Source organism: Papaver somniferum, chromosome 1, assembly GCF_003573695.1.
Source record: "Papaver somniferum cultivar HN1 chromosome 1, ASM357369v1, whole genome shotgun sequence".
Lineage (NCBI taxonomy): Eukaryota > Viridiplantae > Streptophyta > Magnoliopsida > Ranunculales > Papaveraceae > Papaver > Papaver somniferum.
In genome coordinates this window covers 121,302,303-121,324,472 of record NC_039358.1, presented here as the reverse complement: position 1 = coordinate 121,324,472, position 22,170 = coordinate 121,302,303, and the positions used below count along the sequence as shown (strand labels likewise).

General features: G+C 36.2%; 2 protein-coding genes across 2 annotated transcripts; one reads left to right on the top strand and one right to left on the bottom strand.

Annotated features, from left to right (window-relative positions):
• The first annotated feature begins 7,104 nt into the window (after window positions 1-7,104).
• Window positions 7,105-7,819, top strand: LOC113332406 (EC protein homolog). Its single transcript, XM_026578958.1, has 2 exons — window positions 7,105-7,252; window positions 7,605-7,819. Exons 1-2 carry the CDS (start codon window positions 7,170-7,172, stop codon window positions 7,774-7,776), a joined length of 255 nt encoding a protein of 84 aa, XP_026434743.1. The 5' UTR covers window positions 7,105-7,169; the 3' UTR covers window positions 7,777-7,819.
• A 444-nt stretch (window positions 7,820-8,263) lies between these two features.
• On the bottom strand, window positions 8,264-11,672 carry LOC113350041. Its single transcript, XM_026594114.1, has 6 exons — window positions 11,588-11,672; window positions 11,324-11,403; window positions 10,203-11,161; window positions 9,482-10,127; window positions 9,209-9,386; window positions 8,264-8,910 (listed from the first exon to the last, which is right to left on the bottom strand). Exons 1-6 carry the CDS (start codon window positions 11,661-11,663, stop codon window positions 8,264-8,266), a joined length of 2,586 nt encoding a protein of 861 aa, XP_026449899.1. The 5' UTR covers window positions 11,664-11,672.
• Between the last annotated feature and the right edge of the window lie 10,498 nt (window positions 11,673-22,170).

Sequence of the window (22,170 nt, the reverse complement as noted above, 5' to 3'; positions counted from 1 at the left end):
ACGAGATTAGAAAAAATTACGGGATAAATGGTCAATCCCAAAAAATATGGAATCTATTTTAGTCCCCGGATTCACCATTAACATGGTAAAATAATAATGAAAATCTGAAAATTCGGGTTAATGAGAAAAAATGGTTGATATCTAGGCATTGCGCTTTTCTTTGAAAAATCGCAAAGAGAACTTTGAGCCTCTCCTCCGGAGATACCATTCTACGCTGCAAGGTTCAAAGTTGAAACTCATTTCCTGAGGAATTGTCCTTATTTAATAAATTTTATAATTTTATTACACATGCCAAATGCAATGTCTTACTCTTCCGAAAGCCGCTCTTGATCAACTTGACCGTATCCAGAGAAATTTTTGGTGGAATAAAGATATATACAAAATAAAAAGGGTTTATATTAAAGCTTGATTAAGCATATGCAAGCATAAATCACATGGTATTCTGGGTATAAAAGATCCTCGTAAATGCAATATAGCTCTGCTAACTAAACTAGCGAGTCAACTCAATTTGGAACCTAATCACCCTTAGGTATAAGTACAGAAAGAGGAATTTTCTCATAATGTTAATCCTCTCCTATCGACGAGGAGTACTTTTAATTTATCATGGATTTAGATAAGTATACAAAAAAAGTATACCCCTCATTAAGGACAATTACATCTTGCAGGTTAGTGAGATGCTTGAATTCCAAATTTAACTAGCATTCCAAGCCAACTGAAATAGATGAACCAGTTTCGCATTTGGTTAATGAGATAATCTCTCCTTAATGAAATTGTGACACCTCCAAACTTGACGACCTTTCCCCCCGAGAAACCAATATTAAAATTCTTTCATTATTTCTGCAATTTTCATAATATGATACAATCAGATGGAAACAATATCTTCCTCAGTATCTTTACTTTGTTAATTGTTAATTTCGTGCGATCCAATCCCCCAATAAGCCTCCAGATTATTCCAAGGATTAGATTTTTCTTATTGAAATTAGTAAACAAGATTCCACCAACTTCGAGTCATCTTTCATCTCATGGGTTGGCAATAGCCTTGATAAGCTCTTGTGTAATTATCAAATTCTAGAAACAGAGCAATACTTATTCTCAGATGCACTTAATTTCTTTGAGTAATTTGGTTGTACTTTTCAGTAACATTGGGCTCTACCTCAGGATCGGTTAGTGATTGAGTCTCAAATTGGGTGAAGCTTCTCCAACGTAATCGTCCCTCTTTAATAAAATTGTAATCATCATGTGCTTTATTTGGAAACACATATGTTATGTGATATTTGAAAATATCATTCTTTCACTGAGCATCTTGATTAATCAAATTAAAAGTATCTCCATGAAATTCCCAGCAATCCATCACCGCCTTTTATCTCAGGCCCAAGGTTTAGGAGCATGCAATTGGACCTATGTGGTCCAAAAATAATACAAATTGAATCATATTTATTGATGCTTCCTTTAAGGAAGAAGATATATCAATGGGTTATTCCTTCTTATTGTGTTGGGTAGATGATAAATCGTTTATACCTATTGGGACGGGTTTGAGTTTGACTTCTTCGGCACTCCATGCAGAAGCACAACATATTACTGTTAATATCAAGCAACTGGTAAAGCATGAGTTTACTATCACATGTAACCATAAAAAGATAATGTAGGCAATTAGTAGATATTATCAAAAACAAAGATTAAAAGGATCCTCGGTAAGCGGATTACACAATCTCCAAGTATATGTCTGTTTTGAAGAGTCTTTCACAAGCGCAAGTACAAATTATCAACATGAGAATTAACACAACAACGGACACGAATATTTTGAAACCGTGAAGCACGAAATAACTCTTTTTTCATTTTGAATAATCGAATCGTATGTTCGAAAGTGAAGCAGAGTTTGTCCTCTTATTAAACTTTTATAAAAATTCATTTAAAATCGTATATACATCATGTATTAGAAACAAAAGAACAAGCTTAGCTCAGTGGTTTATCACTTGTTCTATGAGCTATGGGTAGCGGTTCCGACTCATACGAGTCTAATAAACTTGGTGAAGACTATGTAAAGACAACTACAACTCGAAGCGCACAACACATGGAAACACATATGGAACAACAAGTCAACTATCCTTTATAATGTTTTCAAGGGACGGGATGTACTAGCAAACTGTTTTGACAAAATTTTCTGACAAAACTACTAACCATGGGATCTTATATGTCTGACGATATTATCTTTGATGATGTGCCATGCATTTTATTTTTAGTGTGTGTTTGGTTTAATCTGACAATAGTGAAGGGTGAATATGGGGAAGAACGAAAGACAATATAATGACATGATTATGATAAGCTTGGTCTATCTAGAACACTAATTTATTAAAGACTATAAATATCATCTCATTATCAAGTTTTGATGGATGTTTTGGCTTAGTATTCATGTCGTGTATAGATTTTAGAACTGAGAACTCATATGTCAGTTGATTTTGATGAAACTCTAGATTCACGTTAATATTGATGAGTTAGAATAGAAACCTCTACACAAAGAATTTTTAGATTTAGGATCTGGAAGAAGAAACCAACCTAGGTTGAATGCAATACAACTAGGACTCAGAAGGAATACGACAGTTTACAAAAACATGATTTTACACGCTCTCCGATTTTTGGAAGCTGGTGGTGATATCCCTATGGGTTCAACTCCTCAACAAATTTAGGATGCAATAAGTTTTTTGTAAGGAAATATTCCCCCATCTCATTATTTGCAGGTGGTTAGCTTGCATGAGCACGGGAAAAGGTAAACAAGTGTACCGAACCATCGCTAACGTGGATCAATACAAATTACTGCTTTATTGCGGCGCCTACAGAAATTTCAAAGCATTAGCAGCAGGACAATGGACTTGATCTTCCTGTTTTACATTTACTAGCGAACCGGCTTAATGTAAATCTGTAAATTGAGGAAATATGATTCACTACATGTCTCTTTTTCCCTTAAAAACTGATTCTCCATGTAATGTAAATGTATGTGTATGTTATGTGATATTTGAAAATATCATTCTTTCACTGAGCGTCTTGATTAATCAAATTAAAAGTATCTCCATGAAATTCCAAGCAATCCATCACCGCCTTTTATCTCAGGCCCAGGGTTCAGGAGCATGCAATTGGACCTATGTGGTTTACAAAGAATACAAATTGAATCCTAGTTATTGATGCTTCCTTTAAGGAAGAAGATATATCAATGGGTTATTCCTTCTTATTGTGTTGGGTATATGACAAATTGTTTACACCTATTGAGACGGGTTCGAGTTTGACTTCTTCGTCACTCCATGCAGAAGCACAATATATTACTGTTAATAACAAGCAACTGGTTGAGCATCAGCTTACTATCACGTGTAACCATAAAAATATATTGTAGGCAATTAGAAGATATTATCAACAACAAAGATTCAAAAGCTCCCCGGTAAGAGGATTACACAATCTCCAAGTATATGTCTGTCTTGAAGAGTCTTCCACAAGCGCATGTACAATATATCGACATGAGAATTAACACATCAGCGGACACGAAGATTTTGAAACCGTGAAACACGAAATGACTCGTTTTTCATTTTGAATAATCGAGTTGTATGTTGGAAAGTAAAACGTAGTTTGTCCTCTTATTAAACTTTTGTAAAAATTCACATTAAATCGTATATACATCATGTATTAGAAACAAAAGAACAAGCTTAGCTCAGTTGTTGAGCACTTGCTCTATGAGATATGGGTAGCGGTTCCGACTCTTACGAGTCTAATATACTTGGTGAAGACTATGTAAAGACAACTACAACCCGAAGCGCACAACACATGGAAACACATATGCAACAACAAGTCCACTATCCTTTATAATGTTTTTAAGGGACAGGATGGACTAGCAAACTGTTTTGACAAAACTTTCTGACAAAAATACTAACCATGAGATCTTACATGTCTGACGATATTATTTTTGATGATGTGCCATGCATTTTACTTCTAGTATGTGTTTGGTTTAATCTGACAATAGTGAAGGGTGAATATGGGGAAGAACGAAAGACAATACAATAACATGACAATGATAAGCTTGGTCTATCTTAAACACTAATTTATTAAAGACTATAAATATCATCTGATTATCAAATTCTGATGGATGTTTTGTCTTAGTGTTCATGCCGTGTCTAGATTTTAGAACTGAGAACTCATATTTCAGTTAATTTTGATGAAACACTAGACTCACGTTAATATTGATGAGTTAGAATAGAAACGCTTCGTTTAGGATTGATAAAATGTTTGATAAAATTTTACAAATTTTCAACTTTTATTGCTTGGGTTCCCACTTCCAGGTGATATTTATGAAGTTTTTGAACATATGTCAGGGATATACGAGGTTCTACTGATAAAGTTGATTATTCTTCAATTAATCTAGGGTTAAGAGTTGTGTCTATTTACATCCTAAACTTTGTTCACGACCAACCAAACCCAGAATAAAAAGAACTAACAAATGAGATATATGCAAAATTATTGGGGGAAGTTGTACTGCAACTGCCGGCATGGAAAAACCATGCCGATTTTAACCGTCAACATTAAAATACCGTGCATATAATTACAATAAAATATCCCCCAATAATTTTACATATATCCCGATTACGATTTTGACTACGATTAAGCGGTACAACTGTCTATAGATTTAAGTACGAATGTATTTAAACATTTCTCCCTAAAACAAATTATTCATCATCGGGAAGACATAATTTTAACGTAATAAGTCTTTTTTTTTCTTTTTTCTTTTTTGCTTATGGGAGGTCTCTAAACCTTATGGTCTTTATACTTATACATTTACCCCAATTACTTGTTCAATAAAATATACATGCTATATCATCAGGAATATTAACCAACAGATATATGTGGTCAGTATATCTAGTCAAACAATTTTGTCAAAGAGTTTGTTAGTCACTTAATAAGCGAGAAATCACTATATTAGTCATTTAGTAAGCAAGAAATCACTAACCTGTTATACTATGTCATTGGTATTTTTTTTTATTAGAAAATAGAACTTTAGTTAGTTGAATTTGTCATTTCATATGTGTTTTAGATCTGACATAGTCGTTCCGTTGCTAATTTAAAAAGAAACCTATTGCACGGGTTCTAAATATTGGGTTTTGAGGGCTCACAAGATGACAAAATTGGGTTATGAAATAGTAATCAACAAAACCCCATATCCAACTATTTTTTGTAGTGGCTAAATTACCCTCCACGAATTATTAAATTAAATTTATTACCTTCTCCTTCTCTTTTCATTCATAAATCATCACGAAGATGATGATTATAATTTCATCATGATGAAGATGATGATCATATACAAAATACTAAATCTATTATCTTCTCCTTCTCTTTTCATTCATAAATCATGACGAAGATGAGGATCATAAAAATACCCTATTATTTTTCTCTCTCTTCTTATTCTCCGTCCGATGAAAAAGACGATCACAAAAAGAAAAAACTAAGAAAACCCATCACTTATTTTTGTTTTTGAAAACCCCCAACTTTGAACTATAAGCTAACCTACGGTTGGGAAAATTCATACTTCCTAATCGTACGTATAAGTTACGGTATGGAAGTATGATTTTTTTCAAACTGTAGGATTTTTGAACCTAGAATATACGAAGAACTCCAAACCGTATATGACATTCGGTTGGGAAACCCAACCATAAACAGTGCGTACGATTGGGTTTCCAACCGTAGACAATGCCTACTGTTTGGTTTCCCAACCGTAGACAGTTCTAAAACTATTTTTTCAAACCTAATTCGATCGAGTCCGCCGATCCATATATTAAAAACTAATGAAATAAGATGGGTTTTTGGATTTTTACCTTATTAAAGTCATTGCGGGTGGATTAAGTGGTGTTAACCGATAATGAATTATTTTGAGAATTGATGATTAATCGAAAAAATAGGCGACGTAGGTGATGGGAAAGAAGAAAATGAAAGAGTTAAAAGGAGAGGAATGAAAACAAATTAATTTTAGGTTTCAATATTTAATAGATTAAGGGTATTTTAGTATTTTTCTTATGAATCAGGTCCCCTTATTTTCATTATAGGATATTTAAATCCTTAGAGCAACTGCAGTGGTGCGAGTATAACCAAAGACCAAAGGGGAAAAAAAAGACCAAATTTTGGGTTTAATCTGGTGTGTGACCCTACGGTGGAAAAACTAAATTTGGTCAGACGGACATTATACCAACGCCTGATGTGGGGCGTAGAATATACCAACGCCTGGTGTGGGGCGGGGAGTATACGTTCGCCCGGTTTAGAAAAAAAAAAATAAAAAAAGAAAAGAAAAAAAGTGGGGCGGAGGTATTATGCCCGCCCCATGCATTTGAAGTTTGTAAAGAGTGGGGCGGAGGTATTAAGCCCGCCCCACACAAAAGATTAAAAAAAAAAAAAAGACGGGCGTGCATTATACGTTCGCCTGGTGTGGGGTGTGGACTATACGTGCGCCTGGGGTGGGACTTGGACTATACGTCCGCCTGGTTATGGGGCGTGGACTATATAAACGCCCGACTATATTTGGGTTTGGTCTTGGTCGCAGACCAAATTTGGTCTGGATTTTAGTCTTTGATCAAATTTTGATCGATGGTCCGTCCCACTACGCCTATCAACTGGACACTATATTTGGGTTTAGTCGTCCGACGCTCTTAGGAGTCTTCATAACTCTTTTCTCGGAGCCTATAATAGGTTTCTTTGAAAATGCTTGCCACGCGAGCAAATATTTTCCGCACAAATTCAACGCAGAAAAAAGTCTCCATTCTTATAGCAGAATAGAGTGGTAGACTGGTAGTTGTCTTGTAGTTTGAACGGGAAAAGGCCAAAGCCCTAGATATTTCCGCTACTGAGACTATTTCATGCGATTAAGCGGATCAGATAAATCACTACGTGGTGAAAAATCATGCAAAAATACTGCATCAATCGCCACGTTCGGAATGCACAGCAAAATGATCGAGCACTGTACGACGTGTCGAGCGTTTACCCCGCCACGTATATCCGCTGGGTGAAGGATGTAGCTATCGAGGGCTGCGTGCTTATATAAAGCAGTACTATTGCTGTAGGCATAAATCAACTACACTTTTATCAGTACTCCAGTGAGAAAGAAAGTAGTTTAAGAAGATCTAAATACAAATATAACTTAATCGATCATGGCTGACGTGAGAGGAGGAGGTAAGGGCTGTAACGAGGGCTGTGGTTGTGCTGTACCATGCCCTGGCGGCCAAAGTTGCAGGTATGTACATCTCGTGTCACATCATCCCCATGACATTCATGATCTACCATGATCTGTTCATCGCCATCCTTATGTCCGATTTAGTCTACCCTCTTAATTAAGTCTGATCCCGTCATGAATAAGACTCATAGTTGGATAAGATTTGAAATACACTGGATGTCACGGACTCATAAGAGCCTGTACAGACGCTCTCCAGAAGCTAAGGTTTATTGTCACGAATACCAAGGTTTATTGTACGGACTCAATATGCATGCACCATCTTCTGCAGTAACCCTACCCTCTAGGATGTTTCTACTATATCGTTGGGCTGTTTCACTGTCACGAATACTAACCGTGGGCTAAATACATGCAGGTGTGAGACCAGCAGCGGAGGAGGAGACAGGGAACACATGAAGTGCTCATGTGGAGAACACTGTGGGTGCAACCCATGCGGGTGTTCCGAAGGTAGCCAAGGAAGTACTGGTGTCGGAAAGGCTCACTGCAAGTGTGGTCCTGGATGTGGCTGTGTTAAGTGTGCCTCTTAGATCGGACGTCGCTCTAGTTCTGAGCCAAATAAAAAGGAGCAAATGCGTGCGAAGTATCCAGTAGGAGCAAGCAGTAGTAGATGTAGTAGTACTTTGGGGTATGTTACGCATGTCGATTTATATAAGTCAACAAACCTAGCTATATATGTATAGCTTGACTGAAATGAATAAATAAATAAAGGATTCTCCGGATGTGTGTATCAGTGTTTGCTTACAAAAGTTTTATTTTGCCTCTCACATTCTGGATATTAGTTCGGATGATAAAACATCTTTGATGGCATAACATTGGCCTGAAAATCATTTTCAAGTAAATGACACATCTCAGACGAGGCATAAAAGGAGCCATTTCCACACTTTTCTTCCATTTGATTCCGTTTCTAATCCAATTAAGTTTCACAAAACATGATCAAGTCATTTACATTTCATTTTTACACCAGCGCCACTTTACATCACCTTCAATTAAACATGTCTTATTATATCAAATGCTTCAGGACTGAAGCTTAGATACACCATAAGCATCCCTCACCGCTTCTTCAATCAATTCGTCTAGAATGGACCCCCCAACTTCCTTTCCTATCAACAGATCTTCACTGTCGTCAAGATTCAAATCCAACCAAGAGTTTGTACCGAGATCACGAGCAACAATGGCATCTAAGGAGTACAAGGACAACCTCTTCCCATCCTCGGTATGTGCAGGTGGGTTTATGTACATTCCTATCATCCTCCATACTTTATCCAATAATCTCTTCCCACGCGGCATCCTAGTTGGCCCAACAGCAGTGGTAGTAAAACATGGTTCAAGAATGGTGTACAATGCTTCATTTACCAAATCAAACATCACCTTATGATTTTGTTCTGCAATTGTCTTACTTTCTCCTTCGACTTCGTTTAAGTTGTTGGCTTTTCTCGATTCCTCAACTTTGTCAAATACACACATGCCGAGTGGTACCCATTTCAAATCGGCTCCAGCAGACAACCTGGACTCGTAACCACCACCAACACCACCACCGTACAACCCAGAAATAAGAAGGAGATCTTTAATGTAAGCCTTTTCAGTCACCATCATTTCTGCTGCGTCCTCAACCACTTGCTGCTGCTCCTCCACCTCCTCGGTTCCTGTTTCCTGGTCTAACCCTGCACATCGACAGAATGGAATGTGTCATCCACATTGACCAAGTAATGGGATGGATTTGTAGCCTTACTGTACAAGCTATCTGAAGGGCGATATCCCCCAATATGAGTCTCTCTAGTGGCTAGAGAGGGCTTTGGACAGTGCCACTCCGACTCCGAGGTTTTAAGGACTATCCAGGTTAAAGAGGTATTTGACATGTAAGGGAGGTCTCATAAGACATGTGGAGTTTCTCCAATGTAGGATGACTTGCAATACCATTTTATAAAATATTGTTTATATTGAAGAAGTAGAAGTTCTTACCTGATCGGTCGGGTCTTATTTCGTCATCAGGGACCTTAAATACATGAGAAATATTCGTTTCCATAGCAGATACATCTGTTGCGGCAACAGGACTTGTTGACTCGTCTGGCTCACAGCGTTCTTCATGAACACTACTGCACACTGATGCTGGACTTGGGGGTACCTCAGTGCAGTTCTCCTAAAACAAGCAACATTCAATAACATTTAGACCTCTAATTTTCTAATGAATATGCATACAACTACTCTGCAGTACTGAAAAGTAAATATCCTTACGTGTGTATTTCCAAGATTCATCATGACAGTCGGACCACTTGTAAAAGCGTCCCTGTCGAAGACAGATCCGTTGTTGCTCTCCGTTTCATCCACCATCTCCAACTTCCCTCCAAACAGCCTGCTTTTAAGAGTGAAGTTGTTGAGAGATGAAAATTTCCCTCTCAAGTTGAACTTCTCTTTTGTGCTGCTGCTTCTCGTCAGTTCTGTTGGGACATTATCAGCAACTTCATGTTTTGTTCTTAACTGTGCCCCTGTCAGAACATGTCGATCATCTAAAAGCAGCTTCCCAAATGAAGTTCCCGACGATACAGGAGCTGACATAGATCTTAAGAGATTCGACCTCGGTAACATTTCACCGGTAGAACGTAATTGATAATTCTGCTCTCCGTTTCTAGAATTGGTTTGGAATTCATTTTCATCTTCCATGTTTTCCCAGTGGCTTCTCTTTCCAGAACCAAAACCTTCTCTGGAGAATGAGTTTCTACTCTCATTTGGGTTAATACCAGCAGCATCTATTTCTCCCATTAAGACATTTTTTAGCCTCTTGGATAAGACTTTGCGCATTTCTCTACTGATGAACTCCGGGGATTCTTCTGATTCACCAACCTGAATTTCACTTCCATACGACTTCATTGACTCCGTTCGAAGCAACTTCATCCCAAAGTCTCTAGACGCACACTCTCTTACTTGCTTTGCTATATTCTGCGCTATTTTCTTCGAGCTTGATGGCTTTGCATCAAAAGGAAACTCAACCCCATTCCTTATAACAATAAAATCTCTTTTCACAGCCTTCTTTGCTCGCATTTCGGACCTCAGCTTTTCTTTAACTTCTTCAAGAAAATCTTCTATACTTCCTTCATCTTCTATACTGTCTGAGGATCTAGCCCAAGAATCTTCACTGCCAGGACTTCTATCAAGGCCAGGCTTTAAGACAACTATCCTTGTTGCTGCAGAATGTTTTCTGTCTCTTGTGTTGCAGTAAGTTTGAGGCTCGAAACTGGAAGTAGTTCTACTTTTGTTCCTTGCCGAAATGAAATCCTTTGGATTACGAGCATCTAAATCATCGCTCTTATATCTACGATGGTATGAATCACTTCTTTCTCGTGCGCTTGATTTCACTGCAAGTTCAGGTCTATGACTATTCAGTTCTGTAAGCTTCTCTTGTCTTCTAGTAATCCTTGGACCTGTATAGGTAGTGCGCTTTTCCTTGTGGGAGCCCTCAACAACCCTTGCTTGTTCCCAAACCGTGGCTGCCTGCCATGCTTCAAACTCTTTCTTGAATTTTTGTAGTTGCTCTTCTTGAGGATGTTCCCGTGGCCGTGGGTTCCCGAACACATGGCAGGGTTTGTCAGGATCCATTTCTCCGCTGTGAGGGAGTAAGTTGTACGGTGTTTGAGATTTCAAGTTGAGAGGTTTATCGAGATATGGATTGCTTGCAACATATTCTTTTCCCGGGGATCTCTCTTGTTTTGGTTTGATCTTCTTTTCGCTTACTTGAATTGCTGGTTTAGTCTCTGATGGTAAAATATCCATCCCCATCAGACGAGCAACAATACTTGGAACACCGCGCCTGCTGTCTGAATCTTTTAATATCTCCTCATTGATCAACTTTTTCATCGGAGCTCCATTTGAAGAAATGTTTTGTTTGGAAGTCTTCTGCTGATTCACTTGGTGCGAATACTGGAAATCCAAAGCATAAAAGATGGCATTCAATTGGTGTCATATTAAACAAAAACTAAATTTACCATTTACTGATGCCCTGCACATAATTCATTTCATCTTTATTGAAGCTGGCAACTGGTACAAAACCAGAACTAATCGGTCAAATTACAATGTACATACCGATATCTTATCTCCCATGGCTCTATATCTTGGGGAGGATTCTGATGGTAGCTCCAAACTATTTCGTGGGGCTTCTAAACCTGCACAACCAATGAACGCGCAAAATCTTGAATATCAAGGTAACAATAAAAAGAATTGATAGTTTCATCTTGTAATGTTAACAATCATTTCTTCATACGATCTTAATATCTTGCAAACGTAATTAGTAAATGAAATTACTCGAAAAGAGAACTAGAATTGCAGTTCAGAGTTATTGATGCTTACCATCGACGAGCCGCTTGTGAGATTTTCTGGATGTACTGGACTGACTAAAGTCAAAAAGGTGAAATAAACCACCCATGTAGGCTTGATTGGTCCTTTCAAAATTTACTTTATTTTTAGAAGTTAAAACTCAATCAGCCATGGAAACGGTTACCGATTCTCCGATGCAAACATAACCTATAATCTTTACAACCTTCAAAACCACAATGTGAAGTTCTGTGAGTAAACTACATGAATAAAAAAAATATTATTGATACAAACAAGGTGACTGAGAAACTTACAATTAACCAAATGCTTTTCTCCTGGCTTCCTTGTGAAGTTCAAAGTGAGTATGATTAGTGCAGAAAGATGATCTTGATTGTTGAAGAGAGGATAAATCTATAGAGAAATTTTGAGAATCTTGATTCATTATAAGTGCAGGAAAAGTTTCCTTCTTAATACTATGACAGACACCATTGCTGTAAAGGAAAAAGGAGAGGGAAAATATAATACTCCACAGTCCATTCCTAACGAGAAATCAAGACGGGTCCACACTAGGTTTAGGGGGGCCCAATTTTAGGAGATATATGGGCTTTGAAAGAAAGCAATAACTGTCGAGTGTCGACTTGCTGTTGGCCCGAAAGTACTATTTCATATTTAGCCTCAAAAGGGAAAAGGCAGTTTATAGCACATGGACATGCAGGCTGTAACATCATTCGTGTACATGATATTACATAATTTAAGTGGTCCTATTACTGCTGCTTCATGCATCGATGACCTTGACCAAGTATTCAGAACAAATCGAGTTGTATTGGAAGTGTAAAAGCAGTAGACATTGTTTAAATATTGGATTTATGAGTATCCAAGTGTTAGATTGATCATAAAAAGATCAACCACATAAAGGAAAAGAAAGTTGGATTATTGGTGAAAGGCAAAATAGTGTAGGGAGACAATTAGGCGGCTCTTGTATCCCTTAATCATAATGATCACAAGCTATGTCTGTATTCTTCACTAATTAGAGACATTATGAGTTCATACAAGAAGATTAATAACATCACCAGGTAGTACAAATGTTTGTCCCTGAAATAAGAGTGACGTTGTTGAAAATACTAGATTATACAACTAGCTGTATTGTCGCCTGTCTAGCTTATAATCGTAAAGCTAGGCGACGCGGTGGCATGGTGTATGGTTTTGGCATATTTTTACCGGAACACCGGGGTTAAATTATGACTTGAATCTGTTAGTACACTCATTCCTTTTCAATAGCATACTCAAGGGTGTTAGAGCATCACCCGGTCGCACTCACAAGTTTTTCTATTTCAAGCTTGTTGTCAATGTTAGATGTACAAACCTATAACTTGATTTCTAGTCTATTAAAAGTCAAGTTTCGGACTAGGATTAGAGCATCGTAGTTGAGTATCAGATATCACTGAATAACCTCGAAGATCGAAGACTAAAGAACAAAGGAAGAAATTTGCGAGAACTTCATCAATAAAGAGGTATGTGAAGATTGACGTATCATATTTACTCATGGAACTTACCATTTTATCTTATGAGCTATGTTGTATGATTTTAGTAAATTTAGTATTGCAAAGAATAAATTTTGAGTTCAAGCTTGTCTTTGGTTAAACTCTCGAAATATGATTCAAATAATGGATATTCTAGATCCTTAACGATCTTAGTTAAAAATAATTTATCGTTCAAGAACTGTATTTTTTCAAGCTGATCATTTGGAAATTGCTCAAGCAACAATGCATGTTGTATATATATGGATATTGAGAGTGTTTCAGATTAGTTATGTGAGAAAAAAAACTGTTTGGCGATAGATCAACATACTTTTATGTATCACCAAAGTCGGTCTGAGTTCAGCAGATTGTAGATGTTCGCAAACTCTTTACATCTGAATTCGGGAATCAGGTAGGTTAGCAAACCCGTTTTGTAAACCCCTACCATCTAACTTTCTCGAATTTCCACGGTAGGAACTGCCAAGGTTTTCAAACCCTTGTGGCATGACTTCGTGAACTGTCAGAGGTCTGCAAACCCGGTTCACAAACCTGTCAAGTTCAAGTTTAGCAGAAGTACACGAATTATTATATATGTTTCTGTTCGACTTTGCTATGATTCTCATAGATACTTCTAAGACAAACTTTGTTCACTAAATCATTTTGTGTTTGTGGATCATTGATTAAGTCTTGTGTGTTATTGAACACCATTATGGGATTGTAAGTTCAAAGGCTACTTAACCGTTATGAACCGTCATTATGCGAGGTACTAGACTCCTACCATAACACGTATTCTTCTGTGTAATTCAAGGCGGACTTCTCACATGCTTAGATGAATTCCTAATAAGAATTTCATCTATAAGAAAGTGTTTGCTTGAATTCCAAGCAACCCTAGCTTGAACAAAGCTACCTAGATCCTTGTAAATCTATAAATAGAGAGACTCTTGCAATATTATTTCTTAATCCCTAGCACTCTTGTTTTCTAGTGGATAAGATAGAGTTGTCCTCTTTAACCTAGGTTTCCTCTGAGAAACATAATTAGCTTTCGACTTTGAAGACTTCACTTATGGATTTGTAAAGCCTGTCAGACTATGTTTTACTTGATAGTCCTTGTATCTGAATCTTATTCTTATTGATCTTTGAGGTTTTCGTAATCTCAGATGAGGAATGAAATAGATCGAAATAACAAAAATTTTCTCGTCTCAGACTTTGTGATTCCTCTAGATAGATATCTAAAATATTATTTGATATGTTTGGATTATTCTTGAGAGGAGCTGGTTAATCCAGGTTTCTCAGCTAACTGAGTGTAACTGTTTCAGATTCGTGAGGTTTGCTGGGCTTTGTCTACTGCAAACAAATTTTCAAACCTAAAATGAAAAATGGGGAATCAAAAGGGAAATAAATAGGCTTGTCTGTCATAGGCATATTGGTATCATAAATCTTCAGTGAGGTTGAAGCAACTCTTAGGATGTAAAGGATGTCAACTAAGGGAATCAAGCCGCATCTTGCGAGGTTCAATAGGTGTAAGGAGCACGGTTGTAGCTAAATTACTTGGAGGGTTAATTCGGTCCCAACTGTATTTCAGCCTGAAGTCAGATAGTATATTAGTCGTCTGTAGCGGCTTAATACAATTTGGTGTTCAAATCTGAACGAGGTTTCGGGATTTTTCTGCAGATGCAATTTTACTCGTTAACAAAACTTTTGGTGTCTTGTGTTTTTTCATTTCCACATTATGTTATATTATCTTTATAATATATGAATAGCACAAGTAGTATATAATGAATCTAGATATTTTAAGTCCTTATTATTAATATTTGAGATCAAAAACAAGATTTTTTCTTGTTGAATTTGCACTTTGAAAAATAAAGGCTGCAACTTTCACACTTGTTAGAGTTCAGATCCTTTTAAATCAGATACAACTAGATTGATCTTGGATATTGATTTTTGAGATCGTCTAAGAACTCTGCTACATAATGTGGTTTACGGACCCTTGGTCTAAACATATTGATTGTGGAATAGAAAGAGAAAACTCTATATACGATCTTATTCAAAGGTATTTTCTCTGACCCAATTGTCATTGTATTAGGTTTTGTCCGTACAAGTTATCGAGCGAAAAAGTTGGTGGTGTACTTGATACCTTCTCATTTTCAAAGGGTATATCACTTCCATGAAATTATGTCATCAACGGTCACTAATACAACATGGATTATTACCATGGTATTTATCCAAAGGTGACCACAATTGTACAAGTTTTTCCTCATACATTTGGAGATTTCATACTTGGTAAGATCAACAAGTTCCAAATGGCTAAAAGGAAGGATGCTGAGCGTGCTTTTGGAGTGCTTTGAATTGTCAAATTCCCATGTAAGTATTGGCAACAATATGACTTGAACCTAATAATCAAATGTTGTCTTATTTTCTACAACATAATTATTGAGCATGAACGTCCGATAGGGAATGGGTTGCAGTTGTTCGTGTTCCGATTCCAGCGTTGTTAAAGACCTTCGTGTTTTTATTTAAAGTTTAAAAAATTATGAATTGTACCTCCAACTACGAACCGATCTTGTTGCACATATTAAATTGCGTCCTGGTAGAGAAGGCCAAGTACAACCATCAAATGCGTCAAGTTTTGAAGGTTCAAATATGAAATACGTGGAAAAAAACATCATAAATACTTAAATGAAGTAGTAGTTCATTCCTGGTTAAAATAAAGATGGTGCAGTTGATTATTATGGACAAGTTCCTGGTGATGCTGAAGATTGTGCATCACAATATTATGAATAAGTTCCAAATGGTTATGAGTATGTATGTGAACATGTTTATGAAGATGGATACGTAGAGTAATAATACGTCGGTAAAGATGGAGACAGAGATGGAGATGAAGATGAAGAATCAGATGGAAATGAAGATTATTGTGAAAGTTAAGAGTTGAACCAATCTTAAAATAAAGATAGTTTTTGACAAGACGAGGGTACCCAGATGCACCACAATCTTTTTTTATATCCACCTATAAGTCTCATACCAACTGTGATCGTCTATGGAAAAAGTCGAGATAATACGACAACTTGATATTCACTTCATAATAGTTACGGTCCGAAACTGATTCACTATAGGATCAATATCAAGTGATTAGGATTAACACAAAAGTGTATTTATTTTATTATAATATAAAATAATTATAATGCGTAAGTAAAGTAAACAACATAACACAATATTTTGTTAACGAGGAAACCGCAAATGCAGAAAAACCCCGGGACCTTGTCCAGTTTTGAATACTCTCAGAATTAAGCCATTATACAAAATCTAATACCAACTTCGTATAGTTGAGACCAAGCAACTACCCCTAGTTCACTTAGTTTCCTCAGTATCACTGCTCTTCCGACTTCGAAGGTCACGCACTGATACAATTCCTTTGGATCGTATTCCAAACAGTAAAGGAACAACAAATTTGTTTGGTAAAAACTCTATTGATTCTTTCAAGATAAAGATATCTCAAGTCATATGCAAAGGCTCTTCCATTTAATCTAATAAACTCCTTTTCCTGGTTAGATCAATCTATCCAATAACTATAAAAGCAGTTAAGTTTAGGTTCGCAATCAATCAATATAGATATCAATGAGAAGCTATAAAGTGATGCCGATCTCACACAACTAATCAATCGAATAAATACGATTCTAGTTGGATCCCAGCCGATCAAGGTTTGTGCACACACAAAGATATGATAACTAATAAGAAATCTTCTTCGTCTTCAAATCTTCTTTAATCTTCAATAATAACCTGCACAACACCACTTGAATCTCTTGTGATCAATCACACACATAACGGAGTCTGTTAACATTATATTATCACAAGATGTATTTAGATCTATAAACAGCTCTAAAGATCTCGTCTATACTTTGATCTAGTCTGAGTGAATCTTATATCAGAAGAGAAGATTCTCAGGAATAAACAAACTACGTGCAATCGGAGTTTCAACAATCGTTAATCAATCAAATCAACCTGTATAGAAAAAACTTAACACAATTGCAAGTAAACCAACTTAATGATCCTTGAAAATAAGTATATAGTTAATATGTCAATCTCTACTCGATCAATATGCATATAGCCACAAGGTCCGTGAACCTGATTATTAAGCAGAGTACTTAGACGATCTCAAAAATTAATATCCAAGATCAATCTAGTCGAATCCAAATAATCCAATCAGAATTCTGCCAAGTTGTTAAACTTGATATCTATCTTTCAGGATACGAATTCTACAAGAAACTAGTCTCTTAATGAATTACAATTAAGCGAACTTATCTACTTAGATTGAATACGTACAAACCTATGTAGAATCCAATTATAAAGATAACCAATATAAAGAAAACCGAAGTAGCAGAAAAACCCAGGGACCTCATCCAGATTGAACACCACACTGTATTAAGCCGCTACAGACACTAGCCTACTACCAGACTTCAGACTGGAATGTACTTGAGACCGAATCCACTCTCCAAGCGATTCAGTTACAGTCGCGCTCTTTACGTCTCTTGAACCTCGCAAGGTTCTACGCACTTGGTTCCCTTAGCTGACATCCTTTACAACCTAAGAGTTGCTTCAGCCGAAGTGAAAACTTTTGGTACCAATCTTCCTCTAACAGATAAGCCTATTTGATTTCCGTTTAGATCAAAGATCATGGTGTGGAAATCTGTTTGTAATAACAAGCTAGCAAATCTCATAAATTTGGAATTTGCGACTTCTGAAGAGCATCCTATATTCTTAACCACCTCTCAAGAAAAATCGTCGAAAGTCAATTAAGATAAGTTTTTAGATATCTATCTTGAGGAATTACAAAGTCTGAGACGAAGAGAACTGCGTGATTACTATCTATCTTGCCTGAAAGAGATTACAAAAACCTCGATAATAGAAAAGCAAGATCAGGATTCACGAACTATCAAGTTAAAGATAGTCGGACCTAGCTTCACGAATCCCCAAGGGAAGTCTTTTTAGTCGTAGACCTAAAAGGTCAATATAGGCGACTCTAGAATCAACTAGGACACAAAGTGTCAGGAATTCATCTTCCCAGTTTACAGAGAGGCTCTATTTATAGTTTTTCAAAGACCATGGTTAGATTATAATTCAAGCTAATATAACTTGAGAATCAAGCAAACAAAATATACTTCGTTCTAGTTTGAATGAATCTTATATCAGAAGAGAAGATTCTCAAGAATAAACAAACTAGGTGCAATCAAAGTTTCAACAATCGTTTGTCAAATCAATCGAAAACTAATAACACTGCAATTATCTAGTTTCACACCAAGGGTACTCTTAAAGCTTCTTGATCCCACGGAAGTCTTTAAACGAGCGGTCGTAAGAGATTTCACCTAATTAGGATACTTTCTTCTCCGAAAAGAAGGCTCCACCAGAAACAACAAGAAATGAAGTTTTCCTGGCTCTTAGGATAGTTTGCTATAAATGCAAACTTAGGTATTTATAGACCAAGGATGTTTGGACACCAAGAAATTTCCAAAACCGAAAGTATTCTCAAGATATACAATGAATGGCAAAATTCGGTTTCCATAATTCCAATAAATGCTTTTCCAATATCTCTGAAATCTCTCAATAGAAAATCTCTAATTAGTAAATGTACATTAATAATTTTTATTCTCTAGAGATATGCATTTAATTGCTGGTAATTAAAGCATATAAATCCAAAAACCTTAATTAAAAGATTTTTAATTTATTTCGGCACAGCAACACCTTGAGTACTAAGGAATATCTTTGAACAATAAATGATAAGGGTTACTGCTCGTGTTCAAAGTATGTTGACATCTTTTCAATGCAAATCTTTATTTCATATTTACATGGATTTGCATTCTTGGAATCGGTTATACCACACTTCCAAACAAGTTTAGAATTGGTTCACCTGTTTTCCAAGACTACCGTGTGATTGATCAAATACCAAATCACATACATGGGTTCAATCGGTTCTACCAATCACTAGGATCGGTTATACCTAATTATGGAAATACTTGTGATCGGTCACACCAGTCACTAGGATCGGTTATACCAGTTACAAGGATCGGTTCCATATATACATGGTATTACTTGTGATCTTTCACACCAGTTACCAGGACCGGTTACACCAATTCCAAGGTCCGGTTACACATACTCATGATCGGTCACACCAACTACTAGGATCGGTCACACCAATTACAAGGATCGATCATACCATCACATGGTGATTACTTAGGATCGGTTACACCATTTAATAAAAATCAGTCATACCAAATCATAATTCAGGCATTGTGATTAGTTATACCAAGATACATAACATAAGTTAAGACTGGTTCTACCATCTCACACATATTGGTCATCCAATGATTTGCAATGAATAGCCGGACCAATAAGCCTAATGATTTCCCTTTAGATTCACGAAACAAGTTCATGAATGTACTTCCTTTAAAAAAATACAAAACATTGTTTCCTAGGATGAAATCTTCACCATAACTTTTCACATAATCATAACAATATATACAAGATTATGTCGATGTCATATCTACGAAGTTCAAAATATAAGCGTTATACTTCATAGTCTAATTCCCTAATACTATGATCATACTATTATGATCATGTCACATCACAAGAGTATTATACAATATCTATAGTATATACATCGTCACAGTTATGTTTTCAGTATAACACGACTTGAAATATACGTTAGGAATGAAACAGTTCAAGTCAATATTACTAACCTCAAGTGGAAGGATGATGTTGTCGTTGTAGTTCGCTACTTCTTCACATTTTTCAGGTCTTCGGAGTAATACTTGTATGTCTCAACATTCCTAGACTTTCTAGTCTAACCTAAACGAAGATGACTCTAGTATTTAATCAAGCGACTCTAGATGAGTTTTGATACAAAAATATGACAACCAAACTTGACATACCAACGCTTGGTGAGTTCAACCGAGCTATGCTCTAATAGGAGTAAATATAGTACTTTCACATAATAGTGGATCAAGAAAAGATCAATACTGCGGAATTTCTCACAAAGTTCGTTCTATCTTTTATCAATATTTGCATAAAGACATAATAAACTTAAGTTTTGAGCATATATGAGATAACAACACAGTTCACGAACGTAAACACATATATATCTCTTAAGACATTTGCAATATATAAAACCATAAGATTAAATACTACATGATCATCTTCCTAATAACTTAGAAATTAAATAAATAAATCTAAAAACATTGCAAGATGAAAACGTTGGAAATAGCTATGTGTACTCACAATAATGGCTATTCCAAACCCTAGTTATCCTTCTTAAAAACACAAGAATAAATTCTCATAAGAAGTTTCCTAGACAATAATCAAAAGAACAAAACACTTAAAAAAAACTATTAGAGTCTGTGTTCGGAAACTTTATGGAATTCAATACCTTCAAGCTCGTGACTGACAGCATTGACAGTTTCGTCTGAGAAGATATCCTCTTTGAGAAGATCCTTAACATGTGATTTCATGACAACAAGGTCGGAATAAACCTTTTTCAACTCAGTTCGTAACATATCAAGATCCTTCATAGATTTTTCAAGCTTCAGTTTTGCTTTCCCGAGATCATTGAGAAAACCATGAACCACTTCAGCAGAAACCATCTCGGCATTTTCTCGATCTTGATGAGAATATGCATAAAAGCAAGATGCATCAGGATGAAGATTGTCAGCTTTTACAATGGATCACAATGAAAATCGTTGGAAATAGCTATGTGTAATCACAATACCAAGCCCTAGTTATCCTTCTTAAACATAATAATAAATTCTCATAAGAAGTTTCCTAGACAAAAATCAAAACCTAAAAACATATTAAAATCAAAGTACACTTTCGGAACCTTCACGGGTTTTAAGACCTTTGAGCTTGTGATTGACAACATTTACTGCTTCTTCGGAGAAGATATCCTCATTGAGAAGATCTTTAACATGCGTCTTCATGAGAACAAAGTCATAAGTAACCTTTTTCAACTCAGTTCGTAACGCATCGAGACCTTTCATAGTATCAATGAGCTGCAGTTTTGCTTCCTTAAAGTATTTATAAGCAGATACCATCTCATCATGCTCTACATCTTGATGAGTATATGCATAATAGCATAAGACATTAGGATAGTCTTTAGAGTTTTGAGATTTGACAATGTCATCTTCTACTAGTGTTCTTTTCTTCTTGCCTTTGGATCCGTAACCGATACCCTTATCAAGAAATCCTTTCATGAAATCGCAAGTGCGAGAAGGACAAGACATTCTTGATATAAGAAAAATAACCTAATGTGATATAACTTAACTCAATAGGATAGGTATATAACTGGTTTCACATGGAATATATGAAAAAACGGGGGTCTAACAACCTCACCCATATTTCGCTTAGCAATCTGTATGGACTAACTCCTATATACTTTCAAGAGAATCAACTAGACAGTCAGACTTAATCTTAATAAAAAGTATATCAAAGAGTTATATCTCAATCTCTCAATTCAATCCGCAATCAGATAGGGAATGAGTTGCAGTTGTTCGTGTTCTGATTCCAGCGTTGTGAATGACCTTCATGTTTTTATTTAAAGTTTAAAAAACTATGAATTGTACCTCCAACTATGAACCGATCTTGTTGTACATATTAAATTGCGTCCTGGTAGAGAAGGCCAAGTACAACCATCAAATGCGTCAATTTTTGAAGGTTCAAATATGAAATACGTGGAACAAACATCATAAATACTTAAATGAAGTAGTAGTTCATTCCTGGTTAAACTAAAGATGGTGTAGTTGATTATTATGGACAAGTTCCTGGTGATGTTGAAGATTATGCATCACAATATTATGAATAAGTTCCAAATAGTTATGAGTATGTATGTGAACATGTTTATGAAGATGGATACGTAGAGTAATAATACGTCGGTAAAGATAGAGACGGAGATGGAGATGAAGATGAAGAATCAGATGGAAATGAAGATTATTGTGAAAGTTAAGAGTTGAACCAATCTTAAAAGAAAGATAGTTTTTGAAAAGACGAGGGTACCCAGATACAACACAATCTTTTTATATCCACCTATAAGTCTGATACCAACTGTGATCGTCTATAGAAAAA